We start from the raw sequence: 18,424 nt of genomic DNA, 5'->3' as shown, positions 1-18,424 counted from the left end.
AAGGTCTTAAGGCAGTAGCCTTTGCTTTTTGCATTCCAGGGTACTGCTGTTACGGTGTTTCAGATCACACACACACACCCAAAAAAAAAAAAAGAAAAGAAAAAAAAAAAAAAGGGGGGGGGGGGGGGGGTAGTTGGAAGCCACTGTTATAATGCCAAAGCTCCACGAGGAGAGACAAATCCCTTTGGGGTTGTGTCAGGAAGGAAATCTGGCATAAAACTCTGCCAAAGCATCACACAATATGGTTTTGGCTCCTGAAATTATGTTCCCATACAAGTAAAATTAATTTGCAATTGCATTTTGTAAAGCCTTTGAAAACATCTTTTCATTTTCAGACCATCAATCAAAATCAGTTGTAAAGCAAAACATCTCTTTTTTGTAAACAAAACCAAGTAGTATTTGCACCTACAACCAACCACTGAATAACAACAAATCTTAATAGGTAACTAAGTGGAAAGACCCTGCTTTCACTGACTAACTCCTGGATATAATTTTCCCACTTGCCAGCCTGCCTCCTTATGCCAACTTTGAACATCTTGCAAAACTGCACAGTGTCTTGTTGGAGAAATTTTAAGTTGTCCATTCCAGTTTAGCTGTAAGGGAACAAAGGTTTTTAGAAGACCAGGTTGCACACTGAATAGGTACAGTATGAATACAATTATTACAAAACACACAATTTGCTGACAGATGTAATGGAATATTAAGCTTAGATTCAAGTCCAAGCAACAAAAACACAAAACAATAATAAAATAATAACATTACAGAGCAGCTGTTGTTGTGCAAAGGAAAAAGAATATCTTCCAATGTTTATTACAACCTGTGTTCACATAAATGTAAGAAGTCTGGTTGTTGTAGATTTTTAGCAATGACCTAACGTCATAACCATCATGTAAACATTTTCTCTACATGGTGTAAGGGACTGGGGGACTTCGGCTACAGAAAGCTACAGTTTTAAATGCATTTGCTTAACTGAGGTTTGAACAGGGTTTGTACAACAACAAAGATTCATGACTAAAAATGAATAGCTAGTGTTAGAATGTATACACACATGGACACTTGTAACCAAAAACCAAAAGGCAGACTAAAACCTCTAACCAGTCTGATTAATTCATCTACACAAGCTAAACAGGAGGGTTTTTGTACACTCTTGAAACAGTATCCAAATGCTCAGCTCAAAAAACAAAACAAGAAAAAAGAAAAAACTGACTGCAATGCTTTAAATTTAGTTAGCAATGCTAATACTCTCAAAACACTACATTCAGTTTTTATTTTCCATTAGGAGGTAGGGGAGAAAACCAACAATACCAGCATATAAATGCAGGTTCTCCAGCAACATTGATGCAGTGCATGTAAACACATTCTGATTTCCTGCCATTACCTGATGTCTCCGAGGAACAGTTTGTGAATGGAGAAGTAATTAACCTAAGCAATATGTAATAAAACTCCTTGTGAGGCATTTTAGACTAGAAAATAGACCTGCTTACTCAACTACTCTGTAACTACCATTTTCCCACTTTTCTAATTTCTGCTCGTCATGAATGTCACAACAAGAATTGGATAACTCAAAGTATAACTTCCACAGATTTTGCTACATCATACAATATTTTGACAATTTCTGCCAAAAAAAGAAAAAAAAAAAAAAAGAAAAATGATATCAGTAGCATTCTGAGAATGCGAAATGTACTTGTCAATAGAGACAAAACTGTTGGAATTAAAATAAAGAGTTTAAGACTAAATAGCACATGTTTTTAAGTGTTTTGTTCTTTTAAAATCAGTTTCTATACATCTGACAGCTTGTAAAGGCCTCAAGTGAAAGGAAAGTTTTATAGCATAGAGGAGAATATGGCCCCACCCAATCACCCCATTATGGCCTGTTCAGCTTCATAACAGCTGAGACTGCAAAAAATTAAAAAAAAATAAAAATAAAAAAAAAGGCCCATCTTGAGTCCTGGCTATGAGCTATAGAAATCCTGCCATGAGTAAGTAAAATTCTCATTTACATAAATTCATAGCTGCTAAGGCATGAGTATACTAGTCATGAATGTGCATGCAGATGACTGTGCGTCACTTGTAAAGGCAGGCAGATATAGTCAAGCTACTAATAACGTTAATGCTTTAGGGTCTCTTAACTGTGCAATGATTATAGCTGGAGCAAATATCAGCCAGCTGAATTTGAATTATTTTACGGGAAACATTAAAGAGAATAAATCAGGTACAGCATCTAACCCTGTAAACATAAGCCATGTTTACAGGCATCTGAAAATGTTTAACTTTTTTAAAAATAAAACGTAATTTAAAAGCAAATACACGTAACGAGTACTCAAACAGGAATGTTATGGAGTGCTGAAATATTTGTAGGAAATACTGGAATAATATCAGCACCCACTGCAAAGTTATGCTGTGATGGCAAGGGGAAGATGACTGTTTAGAGAGAATGCCAGTCACGTCTGAGCTTTAGATAGAGAAGAAGCTGACCACGTCCAGTTTCTGGATTTTAGCTGACAGCAGCAAATCTGGTGGCGGTGTGGGGCAAAGGCCAGTAGCTTTGGTGAGGCTCCAAAACCATAATGGAGGATAGGATTGTGAGGTCTCCAGCGTTGTCCTTGACTTATTAGGAAGTCATGGTCTTCGTGCCCACTACATGCTCTTCATCTATAGCTTTTAACACAGAGACCTGAAAATGGAAAGGAATTAAGATCTGGGTCCAGTATTCTCACATCACCTTGATTTTTATGTATATATTTTATGCAAATATGTTTGATCCAGTATGGCATGATGACTTCTCAAATTGATAGGCCAGGACATTTCTACCACTAAAACATGTTAAAGTACACTAGTACACTTTAAAATAGCACATAAGAATACAAGTGTTCTAGACTAACGTAAGGAATTTTTCTTAATTATTACATTATTAAAATGGACACTAAGTAAATATAGTGAAGACAGCAGAGTTCATTTATGACTAAATGAAATGCAATATATCAGAAAATATCCAAATAAATTTGCTTCTAAAATTTATTTGGATTTTAGAACTTTTTTTTTTTCAGGACACAGGAACTCACCATAAACTGGTCCCCGTTAGTGAACCTCCTCTCAATCTCTTTTCCCAGGTCATTGTCTGGCAATTTAAGGTCCTCTCTGGTTTCTCCGTTGTCATCCATCAGAGCCAAGAAACCATCAGCCACATCAATTACCTAAATTTGCCATTGTAAACAGAATGGAAGAGGTTAATAGTTTAGGAAATCATAAGAGTGATTCAAGTACTTTTTCCTATTGCAATTGCTGTAAACATTAATTTTAATGCTTTCTTCATAACACTGTGGTGATTCACACCAACAGAAAGCATTTACTGTGAAGCAGCAATACACAGAACATTGTGGTTTAGATCAATAACAAAGCCCTAAAAACAAGAAAACGTTTATAAAAATAAAATTAAAAGGAGGCAGTATATATTGTAACTTGACTTTAGGTTAAGACTGGCAATATGACCTCAAATCAAAAATCACAAATTAATTGAACATTTTACCCTCATTCTAATTCATGAATGATTATTTTATATGTAAATATGTTGAACTACTAAAGCTGGGAGATTTTTTTACACTATTATAACTGTGCCTCTAAGTGTTGTAGCTGTATATTGCAGTGGTTTCACCTAAAATATTAAAAGAATGTCTTTTGTCACTATACACATGAGATTCTCCTACCCAGTGCAGACATGTGGGAAAAGAAGAAGGGAGGGGGGGGGGGGCACTATATACATATGAACAGTCCTAATTCAAAAAAATATCCATTATACAAATATACAAATTAGGGCTGTGCAATATGTCCCAAAATCTCATATCCCGATATAAGACATTTCTCATCCCGATAGCGACATACCACAAAATAGTGCATTTTCTGTAAATTCTGCGAATCTCGGGGAATTCTATTTGTGTGAAGTGTTTTCAGTTGGCCGTCGTGTACCTGGAGTCGAGTGTTTTGACTGATCCATGAAACTGCTGCGGGGAAAAGCCTTTTCTCAAGTTTGAGTCTAAGGTTTATTTTGAGCACCTAATGACTCTTTTTTTTTTTTGCTTCTCATCTGTAAACTCTCCACACTCTTACACATGAGTCTTGCGTAGCTAGTAGAAGTGGTTTGTCGTGTTTGAGTCTGTGGTGGGGACTGGTTTGCGGCATAATTTGCATAGTACAGTTTTCTGGTTCGTGTCAGACTTTTCATAACCAAACTATATCCATGCTACAGAGGTAGCCCCTCGTTTAGGAATAAGATCCGTGATTTGTTTTGACTGGTTTTTCTGTTTGGACCTACCTGGTTCTCCCTCATCTCCACTGGCTATGTTGGTATTCTCTGTGGTGACCATCCAAACAAGGAAAAGATCTTGCCGTAAACATTGTACTTTGCAACATCACGAAACTAACGACAGCGTATAATATGAAACGATAGACATTTTAATTTCAACATCTGATATATTTCGTCATATCGCACAGCCCTAATACAAATATTGGGAAAAAAATAACACTTCATTTCTAATTTTTATGCATTTACCGTGTGGGTTATATATTGCACAGTGGTATTCTGGGCTAGAGGAAAAACCCTATTATTTTATACATACTACAACCAGAAGGAACTAGTACCTGATGCCAATTACATGGAATTTACGAGATTATTAAGTTAGTGACACCAAATTAAGGTAGAGCTGGGCGATAGAACGATAACGATATGTATTGCGAAATAACTTTTTCTCGATAGAAAAATTAAACTATTGCGATAGGCCTCGCCGCTCTTGTCCTCTTTAAAAAAAAAAACAAAAAAAACAGCCAATCTAAATTAAGTAGCGCAGAACCGAACCAATCACAGCCTCAGCATCACGTCGCGTGACTTGTTACGTATAGCACAAGTGCCAAGCCGCACATGTGTATTTGTTTGGGAAGCAGCCAGCCGCTTTGCCGCCCGGGTAATGGAGGAAATGAGTGTGCCGACTAGAGAAAAATCAACCGAGAGCGTGACCGAAGGTTACTGAAGAGAACACAGATGATGGTTCCAATGCCGGAGAGATTGTCGAACGGAAGAGCCATAGAAGTTCCGTAGTGTGAAGGTATTTCGGCCATTTCAAGTCTGAGAAAAAAAACAGTAGCGCGCACTGTAAATTGTGCCAAAAGCAAGTCTGGAAATACAATAAACCGGTGCATGCTCAATCTCTGACTGGAAGCGCTAATTCGTCATTCGGCTTTTGTCAGACTAAAGTAACTGTTAAAACTGTTTGAAAAGCTAAGCTATACAACAAGGAGAGCTTGAGAATTTCCTTTTAGTTCTCAGTTTATTTGATATTGACAAAAGTTAGTCAATTTTGTCTGTTCTTCTGTAAAACAAACTAAGATTTATTTTTAGAATTAATATTTTGTTTCTAAGTGGAATTGACAATTTAGTAGTCTGTTTTGTTTGTTCTATTTTGAAACTTAAACGCTTTAGCAGCTGCCTTTTGTGTAGTTTGCAAGATTTGCCTTTATTTATCTGAAAAAGTCTCATGTTCCTTAAGTACATCTACCCTGTTGAACTTATTATGGGAAATAAATATTTAAATCAAAACAAGCTGCTGATTATTTCACATTTTACTTGTGAGCAACGGCACATTTAAATCTTACAAATATAGTTATTTGGCTTATATCGTGATAGATATCATTATCGCCTGAAATGAAAAAACATATCGTGATATGAAAAAATCGTATATCGCCCAGCTCTAATTTAAGGTAACAGTAGTATAATTTTTACATCTGTGTATCATTTGATGTTGCTACAAGATCCAGATGATGCAATTCCCAAACAGTGCAAGATGGCTGATTACTCACTTTGAACTCAGTATAGATCAAGCCCCCGTCTTAGGTTTTGGGTCTCACATAACTATTGTTTAACATCCCCAGTATCTGCTGCATTTGCAGTTACAGCAATTATCATTTCTCATTCAAATTTAAACTTAGCAGTCTAGCAATGTGCTCTGTCATTCTTTGTTGTGCATGTGCCTATCAGGGACAGTGTCATGTACAGTCTTTAATTCTAAACCATTACCAAAAAAAAAAAAAAGTGCACACTACGTGGAAAAGCACCTAGACAACCGCAGACACCAAAGAAGTTGTGAAGTGTATGGTCTGGGTGGCACATCTATACAAAGCCTGAAATCTGTCACGTGGGCCTCTATACATCCATAGGTAGAACGTAACATAATAAACCACCACCAGGAAAATGCAAATTATAAGACTCATTTGCTACATAGAAGATTTCATTATACGAAGAAAAAGATGCATTTTCTGAAAACTACGGCCTCTAAATAGCCCAACAGTTAGAGAAGACTGCTTATTGGTCAATCCAAAACCTGACCGACCAGTCTGATGCCTGTATATATTTTTTTAAACATACTGAAGCAACACTTCAGCTCTGATAAATGAGACACACCCCTTCAGCAGTCAAACCATTCATTCCTTTCACGCTTTAAACAAATTTCCAAACAGTTACTACCCTTTAGTACTAAATTGTTTAACCTGCACAGCAAGCAATATTGCAAGATATGTCCAAAAGAAACATTCACCTGATAGTCTTTCCTTGTTATATTTGGAACATCCATGTTGTGGGTAGATGGGCAGATATCTTCATACTTTTTCTGTGTAAAGATGTCAAGTCCAGTAAGGTGAACCTGGGAACAATGAACTGATTAGAGCTTACCTTGTGCCAAAGAAGCATTCTGTATTACTTGTACAACTGAGACCCATCAGGCTAAAGTTCCTTAAGCGCTGAATTCTAAAGTATAGACAAAGTGGTTTTACCTTTGCATGTCCATGCTTGCCAGTCTTGGAGGTAGACATGTCAACTATCTTACAGGGACGTCCTTTCAGCATGACATAGCCATTCTTCCTCAGTGCAGAGCACTGCATTGGGTATGTTGTAGAGGCCCCAGCATCAGCAGTGGAGAAATCATCATCTGCCATAGTGGATCCACAGGTTGTACTGTATCACCAGGATACATTTTTTTAAATTAAAAAAATATATACAATAAAAAATAACAATGATAATAAGATGATGATTTAACAAAGAATTTGATTAATATGATTTGTATAGTGTCAAAAACCAATGGCCCATTGCAAGTTTACAAGAGGAATTATATAAGTGACATTAAAAAGTGAGTAATCAGCACAGATTTCCAGATTATAAACATGACAACTTAGCTCAATCTATCACAATTCAATACTTGATCTAATGTCAGCCATCCCTTTCGAATTACTTTGAGTTTGTTTACTTTGCATTTGTTTTAAAATAATTATTGCATTATTCTAAAAGTTCAATAAAGCTATAATTTTAACATGCATTCCCCAAACTAGTGTAAACATTTCTAGGCGTTGCACCCATACACGGTATCCAAGCTGCCTGCTATCCACCCGAAAAGCTAACGGCTAACGTCATATGTGAATGTGCTAAATCTATTTGGACACCAAGCTGTTGGGTTCCCAAATGTTCCCATAAACACTACTAAGTGGAAAAAAATAATACTCCAACACGGTAACTTGTCAGCCACCCTTTTCGTTCACTGGGTCAAAACAAAAAGGTCGCGTTTTTCTCACACTGGCTAGGCTGCTAAGGTTAGACAAGCCCCATTAACGACCTAGCAGGTTACGTGGCAGCTGGGCCAGATGATCATCCGCCACTACAGCTTTAAAACAGTACGCTAACCGCACCTTCATCCTGTCCCTTTTCTGTCATAGTTAGCCACGTTAGCTCGCTAACCCAACCTACATCCACTGACACTGGATAACGATACTGCTGCTAATGTTAGCTTGACAACAGTGCTAAATAAAAACCTCAACGAGCGCCCACTAATTCCAAGTTACCGACAAACTGTCGAGATAACGAATGCATCACAGTGTTAGAGATGAGGTGAGTTTTCATTACACCGCAAACAAGCGCTGCACATAACGTCAGCGCTACTGTCAAAAATATTAAACTTGAGCCTGAACATTTAGCTTACCTTATATCTTAAAGAGAAAAGGGAGAGTCACTTCGCATGCGTGGAGCTTTTGTACCGCATGAGAAGCGGAGAGGGCAGGTACGGGCTCCGGTGGCATGTGTGACGTGTTAGTAGGAGGAGGGTGGGGGCGCTCATATAAACGTTGCAACGTTATGCGCTGGAGCGCAGTGGCTTCCTGGAGGTAACTTCCGCCCTGCCTTGCACACCTGTACAGACCTATCCAAAAAAGCCTTTTTTCTTTTTTTTTTAAAGTCCCCCTGCATCAACAGTAGGCTATATGAAAACTAGTGAAGTGTTTTAAAGCATTTATGAGCTCATTTAATTCGAATCTTCAAATCAAATCATGTAAAACAGGGACCCCTACATAATAAGTACACCCAGGTCCACATTTTTGGGCAAAGCACAGTTTTTGTAGTTTTGATTCTGTACACCATCAGAATGGTTTTTAAATCAAACAGTCAAGACATGATGTGCTTGAAGTTCAGACCTTCAGGTTTAATTCACTGGGTTTAATGAAAATAGTGCATTACTGTTTAGAAATTACAGCTATTTTTATGCATGGTCCACTAGAGGCTCAAAATTAATTTGATAAACTTTTTTAAAATAAATATTTTTAAATATACTTTGCATGCAGTGTATGAAGTCTAGAGGGCATGGACATCACTAAATGTTGCATTTCCTCCTTTGAAATGCTCTGATAGGCCTTTATTGCAGCCACCTTACTGCTTGTTTATGGGTATCTCTGTCTTTAATTTTCTTTTCCCTAATTGAAAAGCATACTCTACTGGAGAGATTAGGAAAAGAGATTGATAAGAGATTGCTTTTTCAGAGCTGTTCAGGCTTTTTGAGATGTTTTCTGTCTAATCTGGCCTTCTTGTTTTGTGTTTTGTACACCCTCTGTATTTCTGTTCATGAAGACATCTCTTGAATGTAGACCTTGACAATTATATACCTCCTTGAGAGTGTTCTTGACATGGTTAGATGTTGTGAAGTTGTTTTTTTTTAATTCCAAAGATAGAATTTATGATGATCCATGTTATTTGACCCCTTTTCGGGTCTTTTGGTGTTGCTTAGCTAATCAGTGCAGGCAGATAAATTCAGTCCAGGGTTTCCATGATGTCTTCATTTGCCGTTTGTCCATCAGTGAAATGTAATAAAACAGCGAAATGAAAATTGTGATTTAAAATACTTCTTTTATTTTTTCTTGTACAAAGAAAATCAGACAATATATTTTCTTAAAAGCATAACATATATGGCCTGTTAACTTGTAATGTGAACATTAAAATTTATATATATTTCTCTAGGGCAAAGGTTGTTATTGTTGTGGTTAAAGATAAACATAGATAGAGAAAGCACCATCCTGTGTTTCCATGTGTGCATTAACCCATGATGATTTTAATTTACAACACAACAGTGGTGCTTATACAGTGAAGTGATGACACTGACAACTGCAAATTGGTCTTGAATTATTCCCTGGGTGTTGCTGGGGGCTGCGTAAAACAGATTGTGTTTCAGGGTAAGCAGATGTGTCTGAAAGCAAAGTAAATTTCTTCTATTATCAGTTAAACACCCATCTCCAACCATCTGTTCTCTGAACTCCTTGACTCTTTGCATGGAATTTCCAAAGTGAATGGTCTTTTTTGTGTGTTGCTACATACTGTAAACACACAAAGTTCCTCCATTTTTCCGTTTTTCTTTTTTTTTTTTTTTTTACAGGTGCACTTTGTAAGATGATGCAGAAATTAATAATAATAATTATAATATAAATCTTTATCAGTCTTTGAAATCACATCTAATACGTCACTTCAATCTAAACTGAGTATAAATAAATGTTCTTTCAAATTCACGTAATTTAACATCACAACAGGGACTACACCATGATTAGCTTTCAAAGCACTGATCAGTTTTACAAAGTAAACAAAGGCTTGCACTCACTATTAATATAATCACTGGGTAACTTCATTTGTGTAAGACACATACATGGATATACATACATTATTCTGCAGATTAAAGGTGACATGCTCCTGTAAGTCAATAATATCCGGTGGTGGCAGCTAAACATTCATACAGCATAGTCATACACTTTAATAGTTTGTTGTCTCTTGTGTTTCAAGTTTTAACTTCAGTGCTGTTTCATTAGCTCATTCATTAAGTTTTAAGTTTTTTCATGCTTTAATGCCAATAGCCAGCACTATTTTTTATAACCACTTGGGGGCAGAAGATTAAAGCTGATAAGCTGAGTATTTTACACACTAGCACAAAGAGCAAAATTAGTATTAATTTGAAACCCAGGATGAATTCAAATCCAATATTCATTCTCCTTTTTGCTCTATTTTTTGCTCTCCCCTTGTTCATATGCCGACATCTAGCTCTTTAGCTCCTAAATATGTCAGTATTCATAAGCCAGTCTCTATTCAGTTTTGGTCTTGAGTAGGTAGTTTACATTTAGTTTATATACTTAAAAATAATAATGTGCAGTGGCTGTAAATATCACTATGAGGATGATAAAAGAGAACCAAAACAGTAGTAAGTATCCTGGAAACTAACGATGCTACACATATAAACTAAGTTTCGTAGAGCTGAGGTGAACTGCAGAGTTGGGTTGTAATTTTCTGTAGTCAGTCATGTCATGTTATTTGTTGTCAGTGTAAAATGATTGTAGCTTCTTTGAAAGTTTCCCTCATATTTTGATAAAATGTAAACCTTTCTCCATGCATAACGGAAACATGACACTTTCCAACATTTCAGCGTTGGTTTTTGTGTAGTTCACAAGCCTTAAAAAATTTCTCTTTAACAAATCAGGTGGTCGTTATAACGCTAAATTGATAAGTGTGTGATAAACGAGCATCTAGGAAATAATATCGAATATACACTTGTATATCATAGAATAAGACTTCAAAAGCAAACAGCTTTTGTTTTAGGCATTTGTGGATGATTTAAGCTCTTGCAGTTCACTATTATCTGTAGGGATCCAACGTCCCTTGTGGAAGATAGCAGCAATCTCTTCAAAGGATTTGCCCTTGGTTTCCGGCACCCGAAAATAAATAAATAGTACGAAGCCAAGAAGCAGCACGGCAAACAGGATGAACACGTAAGAACCCAACCAATCCTGATGAGAAATATTAAAAACACAAATCAGGAATTATTAGTGAAGCTGAGATATGTCAACCTATTTGGGTTCACGAGAAGCACAAGTTTACATTGCCTATGTGTGTCTTTTCCCCCTCACCTGTATATACTGAAAGGTCATGCCTATGATGAAGTTGCAGGTCCAGTTACAGCAGCCAGCTAGAGCAATAGCAGCAGGTCGAGGTCCCTGGCTGAACAGTTCAGCCACTATGAACCACGGAATGGGACCAGGCCCAATCTCAAAGAAACTTACAAAGAGGAAGATAGCTGACATGCTGACGTAGCTCATCCACGAATATTCATTCTGGAGGAAAGAGCACATCAATCAAGAAAAACATTTTTATTCAAATTTATGGACATTAAAAAGGAAAAAATGCGCTTTGAGCACTTTTTGTTACTTTCTGTTCATAGGCGTGTCTCACTGAGTATGCACAAGAAATGTAGGAGCTCTCTCTGCAGAACCCAACCTTCCAGCTATTTTTTCTGGCTTTATTCCCGACTCAAAATGACATCTGAACTTAACACATAATAATATTCTATAATTATCTTTAAATGTAATTATGCAATTGCCTGTTTTATACAGTCTTTTTGTTTGCTTTACTTTTAAAATACAGACTGATAAACAAGTTGATCAAGATATCAACAGTGATGTAACTTTTCTGCACTACATAATATGATCAAAGCATTGCAAAAAGACTGAGGGTGTGAATCTGAAGTGACAAACCTGCAATTTGAGGCCCACTGTCATGGCAACAGCACAGCAACACATTCCCCCAAGACCAACCAGAGTTAGGGTGCGTCTGCCAGCCCTGTCCACCAGTGCCACCTGGAACACATATATACATATAAATGTGTGTGTGTGTGTGTGTGTGTGTGTGTGTGTGTGTGTGTGTGTGTGTGTGTGTGTGTGTGTGTTTACATGTATGTAACAGTGTGTAGATTGAAGAAACAATACTATGCCAGTACATGGTTCCTGTTTTACATTTTTTGCAAGTTTATGTGTGTTTTGTATTCATATTGCTACTCACAGACACCATAGTGAAGATCATGTTGATGACCCCGACTCCTATAGTGGCATAAACTGGATGACTGACACCAGCTCGAGAGAAGATAGCCGTAGAGTAGTAAAAGATCTTAAAGAGAAAACAAGCAAAGGTTTTCTTGACACTCTGAGTGGTTGCATACTTAGGAAAAGTCACAGGTCTGTAGTCAATTAACTCAGACAGAGTTAAAACTGCTTTTTCCACTCACAGCATTGATGCCAGACAACTGCTGGGAGAGGTGCATCATGAGGGCAACAACCAGCTGTTTTCTGTATACAGAAGAGCAGATCTGGGAGAGAACAGACAAAAGTGAAATATTGTTTTTAAAAAAAACAACTTTTTTTTTTGATAAATTTGTGTGAATGGTGTTTTTTTTCTCCCTATCTTTGGGGAATTCAGTGGAAATACCAGAATGCTGTATTATACACTCAGAAATATTCTGGTTGCAATATTATTTCTAGTGGCTCAGGCTATTTGAAATACAAAAATAACTGTTTTAAAGCCATAAAACCTGAACTTTTCTTTTGAGGTGCTGCTGAAATATTGACATTTTGTGAAAATGAATGGTAAACGGTGTATAAACAATAAAACTGCACAGACACCTACCAAAGAAAAGATAGAGACTCTGGCCTCTTTGTTTGCCTCTTCTTTTTCCCTTCTCATCTCTTCCAGATCCATAGTTGGATCATACGGCCCCTTTAGACGACACAGACCTGAAACAAATCATAAAATTTTCCAATTCCTTACTTAAATAACTGTTGTAGGACTATAATTTAAAATGTCCTGTACAGTTAAAAACATGCTTTTAAAAATGGCTTTAATATGGGAGGCAAAATGCTGGCGTTAATTGTTTGAGTGTTCCTGGAGAGCAGAAAAGCACTATAAAAGAATCAGTAAATGTGCCAAAAAGTATTGCCAGAGAAAAGTAAAAGCTATTTAGGAATCTTGGAAATTCAGTTATTCGCCATATTGCCAGGAGTTGCCAGGAGTGCCTATCAAGGTCTCCAAAAATAATAAAAACACTTCCCCGGTGTCCTGTTTTTTGGTCTTTTTGTTTTTGTTATCCTCTATTTTTACTCTTTGTTCTAAGCTAAACAAACCAGCTGCCAACAGTGTGTTTAATACCTCTCATGTGCAATAATTTACCCAAGCGTACTGCCAAAATATACATTTGAAAGTTCCACGATGAGGAGTAAGTTTCTGTACTTACTTTGTCGAGCCTCTTGCTCCTTGCCCAATAGGATGTAAAGGTATCGTGGACTCTCAGGACAAAGAGGCAGCAGAAGGGATTGTAATATTGCTGGAGCTCCAGACAGACCAAGCAACAGGGGCCACATTTTATCATTACCAAGCGCAAAATCCAAACCTATTACCTGCATCAACATATACATTTCAGATTATATCCTCCATGTGCTCTTGAGCAAAGATGATGTGCATGTACATGTGCGTGGATGACTGTAGCTCACCTGGCTGATTAGAATGCCAATGACAACAGCGAGCTGGTGTAATGCTCCCAGAGCCCCTCTGTAAGCTTTTGGTGCAATCTCCCCAATGTACATAGGGACTAGCCCAGATGCCAGACCTTAAATATGCATTATAAGTGAAACCATTTAAATTAATACATTTGCAGTTACAGATACGACAGTATAACAAGACTGTTGTTTAATGTCCATGTGCAATTTAGGAACTCTTGTTCATTTAGAAATCCCAGCGCAGTGTTTCCATAAAACCCTTAAACACTGTGATTTCATTATGTGAGTGTTGATTGAAGACTGTAAGATGTTCGTTAATGTACCACAATAGAAACCCATAACAGCGCGGCCTGAGATGACCATGATGTGTGGCTTCCACATCTTACAAAGACCCATCAGCAGTCCAGCTGCTACAGCCAGAACATTGACCATTAACATCCCTTTTACCCTGCAAAACAAGAGAAAGTAAACTGACAGTTTAATACAAAAAATGTTCCTCCCTAAACTTGCTACATCACTCCTGTCGTTAGTCTAATCATTTTCCATACTCTAGCTTTTAGTTTTTTAACCAAATTTGTTTCACTTGTGCCATTTTAATTCATTTTTCTTTTCTTACCTCCCTTTCAGATCACCCACAAATCCAACCAAGAAGGAGGATACCATGCCACCGATGGAGAAGATTGCCACTGACAATGACCAATACATGATCACAGAAGGGTGGTGACCTGGGTCTTCTTCTGTGATGTTTTCTGATGAACCAGCAGCCCTTTCTGTCCACACACCCAGGGACTGGCCATAACTCTTTTCAATGATCTACAATACAGACACAGACATGTTATGAAACAGTACGAGGAAGGCTGCAAACATAGAGATAGACTTGACTCAAAATTTGCTTGCACAAATAAATACAAATATGTTGCATCCAAACGTGAAGTCCTATAGGGAGAAAATCCACCATGAACATCCCTCAGTATACACAGTTTATACAAATGTATAGACAGATTTTGTTTTTTCACCACATTTCATAACAGTGTACAAAGAAGTTTCATCAAAGCACAGACAGTACATTAGTTAATTTTTTCTTCATTCATTTAATCATTTTCTTAACTTTTTGATGTTCATTACAAAGTTGCAATATTGATGATATACTGATAAATATAAAAGTTTTTAAATTTCAAATCTTCTGTAGTGAGGTGGTAGTGGAACCTGGCAGATTCTGGTTCACTATTCGGTGATGTTTTAACTGCTAAAACTATTCAGTTAGATTTAGGAAAAGATTATTGTTCGGTTTCAAATACGCCCACTCAAGCACTAACACTACACTGAAAGTTAAATGTACTGAGCGTGTAGAGGATCTTCCCAAGTGTGTATATGTGTGCTATAGTAATCAGAAGGTCATTTTTATCATCTCTTACAGTCCATGACTAAATTGGACAGAATGTAAACTTGCAACAATGGACAATAAGATTATTTTCAAACTTCACTGTCATTTCATTATTTAAAAATCCTATATCAGTCAATCTCTACTTCCCAGTCATCCAGTCTAGTGCTAAATATAAAGCTTACCTTACCTAACAATGTAATCAAAAAGCACCAAATTGCTACAGAATTTTACATCCCTCTTGTTCACCCTGGCTGGCAGGGACAATTGGGTAGCTTAGTAAGGGTGAAGTAGTCTACCTTTTGGGGTGCGTTGATGACTCCAAGACTGTATCCAAACTGTAGGGATCCCAGAGTGGCTGTGAACACAGCCAGAGCTAGAGTGCCTGTTAGCTGCTGCAGAAGTGAACAGTAATGATGAGTCCACAGAAATTAATAGACGAACAAACACAAGCTGCTTTATTTATAATAAACTCAGTGTTATTTCACAGTAGAAATAAAAATACAGTGCTGTGCGAAGGTCTGGAGCCACCTCTCAGTTCTTTATACAACACTATGGCTAACCCAATAACAGCCAGTTATTGAAACATGCAAATATACATGGAAATACAATCTATAAAGCAAAAATAAAGTTTATACAACTCCAATAAACTTGAAAGTGAATATTTGGTATGACCACCCTTATATAACCCATGTCATAAGCTGTGGTGGACCTCCCCGGAAATGTAATTACATGTCACACTGACAACTACTGTGATTAGCCTATTACGTAGCATCTCAACAGGAGTAACTATCAAGATATAAATTCCCTGATGTCAGGAAATTGCTGAAGGAGATTGTAGAAACTACTGGAATGGATTCAAGAAGAAGGGGGTGGGGGACAAGTGGGGACCCAGGAGGGAAAATGCCCCACCCTTTTATATATTTTTTTATTGTGGCTGGCACCAAGACACAACCACAGGTCAATTAATATACAGATAAGCATGAATGCCAGTGAGAGCACTGGCCACTTACATTGGTTACATAGCAGTCTTTACAGAGATTCACTGCAATCTCAGTCAGCCAAAATATATAATCTCTCCAGCATGTCCTGAGCTTGTAGGTCATACCCAAAAAAGAGGCATTTGGGCGGCATCCTGGTCTGATGCCAATGCCACCTCAGCAGCCGCCTTTCAGTGAAGAGGAATAGCAACTCTACTCTGAGCCTCTCCCACATGACCAAGCTCGACACCCTATGGCTAAGGCTAAGCAAAGACACCCTTCAGAGAAGAGAAAACTCATTCCTGCTGCTTGTATCCACAATTTTATTTTGTTGGTCACTGGCCACAGCTCATGGCCACAGGTGGGAGTAGGACCCTAGATCAACCTATAAAGCTTGAGATTTGCTTTTAAGCTCAGCTCCTTTAACTCAGCTCTCTGTCGAACTCCTGCTCCATTCTCCCCTCACTTGTGAACAAGACTCAGAGATCTTTAAACTACTCAATTTGGGGCAGGAACTCATCTCTGACCCAAAGTGGGCAGTCTACCATTAACCGAGAGCCATGGCTTTGCACTTGGAGGTGCTAATTCCCATTTCCTGCCAGTCACTTCACATTCAGCTCCAAACTGCTCTAACACAAGCTGGATGTAACTTCCTGAATGTTCAAGTTCAAGTTCAATTCAGATTGATGTATATAGCACCACAACACAACAGCAGGCACTTCAAGGCCCTTTGCATTGTAAGGTAAAGAGTGTACAGTAGCAGAGAAAATCTCAAAAACAAATGACCTCCTGTGAAAAAGATGGCAACAGTGGGAATGGAAAATTCAAATTTAAAAGGAAGAAAACTCTGGCAGAACCAGGCTTAGGAAGGGGCAGTCATCTGCCATGACTGGCCAAGGGTGAGGGGAGGAAGACAGCACAAAAGACACATTGTGAAAGAGACCCAGAGAATAATAATTACTAATCTCAGACAGAGTGGTGTTTGAACACCCAGTGATTAAAAAAGGGGAGCGAATGAGAAACATTCAGGCCCCAGCAGCTCAGGTCTAGTAGGCAGGACATCTCCAAATTTCAGATAACCTCCAGTCTGGGATGAATGCAGCAGTGGAGTCCTTCTTCTTTAAAATGACAGACAGATATTGATACCCTTTGATCCCATTACAATTTATATAATACTGATCATTGATAACTGACTTTATGACCCATTGTACATTAACGGTGCTAGTTTCAATCATTATGCAAATGTACAAGGTTGGGAAACTTGCAGTCAGCTGAGAAGTCACTTGGATGAGTGAAAATGCTACACCCACATGTACAGTGAATAACAAAATAAATAAAAACATGAATACTGTCATGTATTCCTGAAGAAGAAGAATAAAATTGAAGAAGGTCTAGCTCCTGAGGTATCCAGGCAGCAGGAATAAACACCAAACAGCAGAAATATATACAGACAAGAGGAGGACATACAAAAAAAGAGAAAGGCACACAAAAGAGGCAAAATGTAAAGAAATGAGGGGTGGCTCAAAGAGTTACTCCTTTATTCACCATTTCTGTAAATAAATGCTTTCACACAAAAGTAATTAAACAAGTTTAAGGTCTCTTTGAAGCAGACACATAATTTTAATCACGAGTGTCTTAAGCAAGGTAATAATGCAAGCAGGACGCCCTGATGATTAAAAGCCAGTGTCCTCTCGTTTAACAGTCTCTAAGCTTTTAGCATCTTTACGCCAACGACACCTGCTTTCAAACACTGCTTTCCATGAACCAGTAAAAGGAGATAGATATGTAGCCATTTATAAAGCGCAAAGAATGTAAAGAATGTACATGTCCAAATACGCTTACCTTTCCCGTCTTCATGCTGGGTCCAAAGTGTCAGGAGTTTAGCAATGATCAAGCAGCATGCCTGATTACACTGTGTCCACTGACTAAAGACAAACACACACATGGCACATGCACATAGATGCACACACATCCCAGGAAGACCTTTTACAAATAAATGAAGCAATAATATTCCTGATTTCAATGCACAAACCTACATACTACTATAGTATATCATATTTATGGCAAGTATAATGAGACAACGAAGAATTTACGTTGAAAAGTTCTGATCTAAAGATCTTCTGTGTGGTGCTTCCACTTGATTATTATGAAACATGATGTTTATATTGCAATTAAATATGGAATCCAAAGTTAGCATATTGTTGCTAAAAAATGCTTTTCTTGATAGGAGCAATGACATTATCTTTCTCTTCCTCTCACTCTTACACACACACACACACACACACACACACACATTTGCTGTTAATGATATACTTGAGTGCTGGACTGGACAAAGTCTGAGGATCAGACGTGATACGAATGTGCAAACTTGCAAAAAACAACTGACTCTCTCATAAACATGTTTAGA

General features: G+C 37.7%; 2 protein-coding genes across 3 annotated transcripts; both read right to left on the bottom strand.

Moving 5' to 3' along the window:
• Positions 1 to 673: 673 nt before the first annotated feature.
• Positions 674 to 8,154, bottom strand: eif5a2 (eukaryotic translation initiation factor 5A2). 2 transcript variants are annotated; one of them, XM_026152638.1, is made up of 5 exons: positions 8,013 to 8,154; positions 6,817 to 6,997; positions 6,582 to 6,686; positions 3,063 to 3,194; positions 674 to 2,674 (listed from the first exon to the last, which is right to left on the bottom strand). In XM_026152638.1, the coding sequence occupies exons 2-5, from the start codon at positions 6,976 to 6,978 to the stop codon at positions 2,612 to 2,614; spliced, it is 462 nt and encodes a 153-aa protein (XP_026008423.1). In that variant the 5' UTR covers positions 6,979 to 6,997; positions 8,013 to 8,154; the 3' UTR covers positions 674 to 2,611. The 2 variants fall into 2 exon arrangements, with proteins under 2 accessions (XP_026008423.1, XP_026008424.1); XM_026152639.1 differs by lacking the exon at positions 8,013 to 8,154 and adding an exon at positions 7,876 to 7,973.
• Positions 8,155 to 9,185: 1,031 nt separating this feature from the next.
• Positions 9,186 to 17,943, bottom strand: slc2a2 (solute carrier family 2 member 2). The gene is made up of 12 exons (XM_026152510.1): positions 17,860 to 17,943; positions 15,337 to 15,432; positions 14,273 to 14,469; positions 13,980 to 14,104; positions 13,651 to 13,766; positions 13,395 to 13,557; positions 12,791 to 12,897; positions 12,393 to 12,473; positions 12,170 to 12,274; positions 11,866 to 11,967; positions 11,242 to 11,445; positions 9,186 to 11,121 (listed from the first exon to the last, which is right to left on the bottom strand). Exons 1-12 carry the CDS (start codon positions 17,872 to 17,874, stop codon positions 10,930 to 10,932), a joined length of 1,503 nt encoding a protein of 500 aa, XP_026008295.1. The 5' UTR covers positions 17,875 to 17,943; the 3' UTR covers positions 9,186 to 10,929.
• Between the last annotated feature and the right edge of the window lie 481 nt (positions 17,944 to 18,424).

The sequence above is a fragment of the Astatotilapia calliptera genome, chromosome 19 (genome assembly GCF_900246225.1).
Source record: "Astatotilapia calliptera chromosome 19, fAstCal1.2, whole genome shotgun sequence".
Lineage (NCBI taxonomy): Eukaryota > Metazoa > Chordata > Actinopteri > Cichliformes > Cichlidae > Astatotilapia > Astatotilapia calliptera.
Note: the sequence above shows the minus strand (reverse complement) of the source record. Positions and strands in the feature narration are given on the sequence as shown.

Excerpts from the sequence above, each read along its gene's own strand:
- eif5a2 (XM_026152638.1), bottom strand. The coding sequence starts at position 6,978 with ATGGCAGATGATGATTTCTCCACTGCTGATGCTGGGGCCTCTACAACA. Across the intron at positions 6,687-6,816 it reads GCAAGCATGGACATGCAAAG|GTTCACCTTACTGGACTTGA; the intron begins GTAAAACCACTT and ends CATTGTTCCCAG. Across the intron at positions 3,195-6,581 it reads TAACAAGGAAAGACTATCAG|GTAATTGATGTGGCTGATGG; the intron begins GTGAATGTTTCT and ends TGGCAAATTTAG.
- slc2a2 (XM_026152510.1), bottom strand. Across the intron at positions 13,558-13,650 it reads TTGGCATTCTAATCAGCCAG|GTAATAGGTTTGGATTTTGC; the intron begins GTGAGCTACAGT and ends ATGTTGATGCAG. Across the intron at positions 12,898-13,394 it reads GGAGCAAGAGGCTCGACAAA|GTCTGTGTCGTCTAAAGGGG; the intron begins GTAAGTACAGAA and ends GATTTGTTTCAG.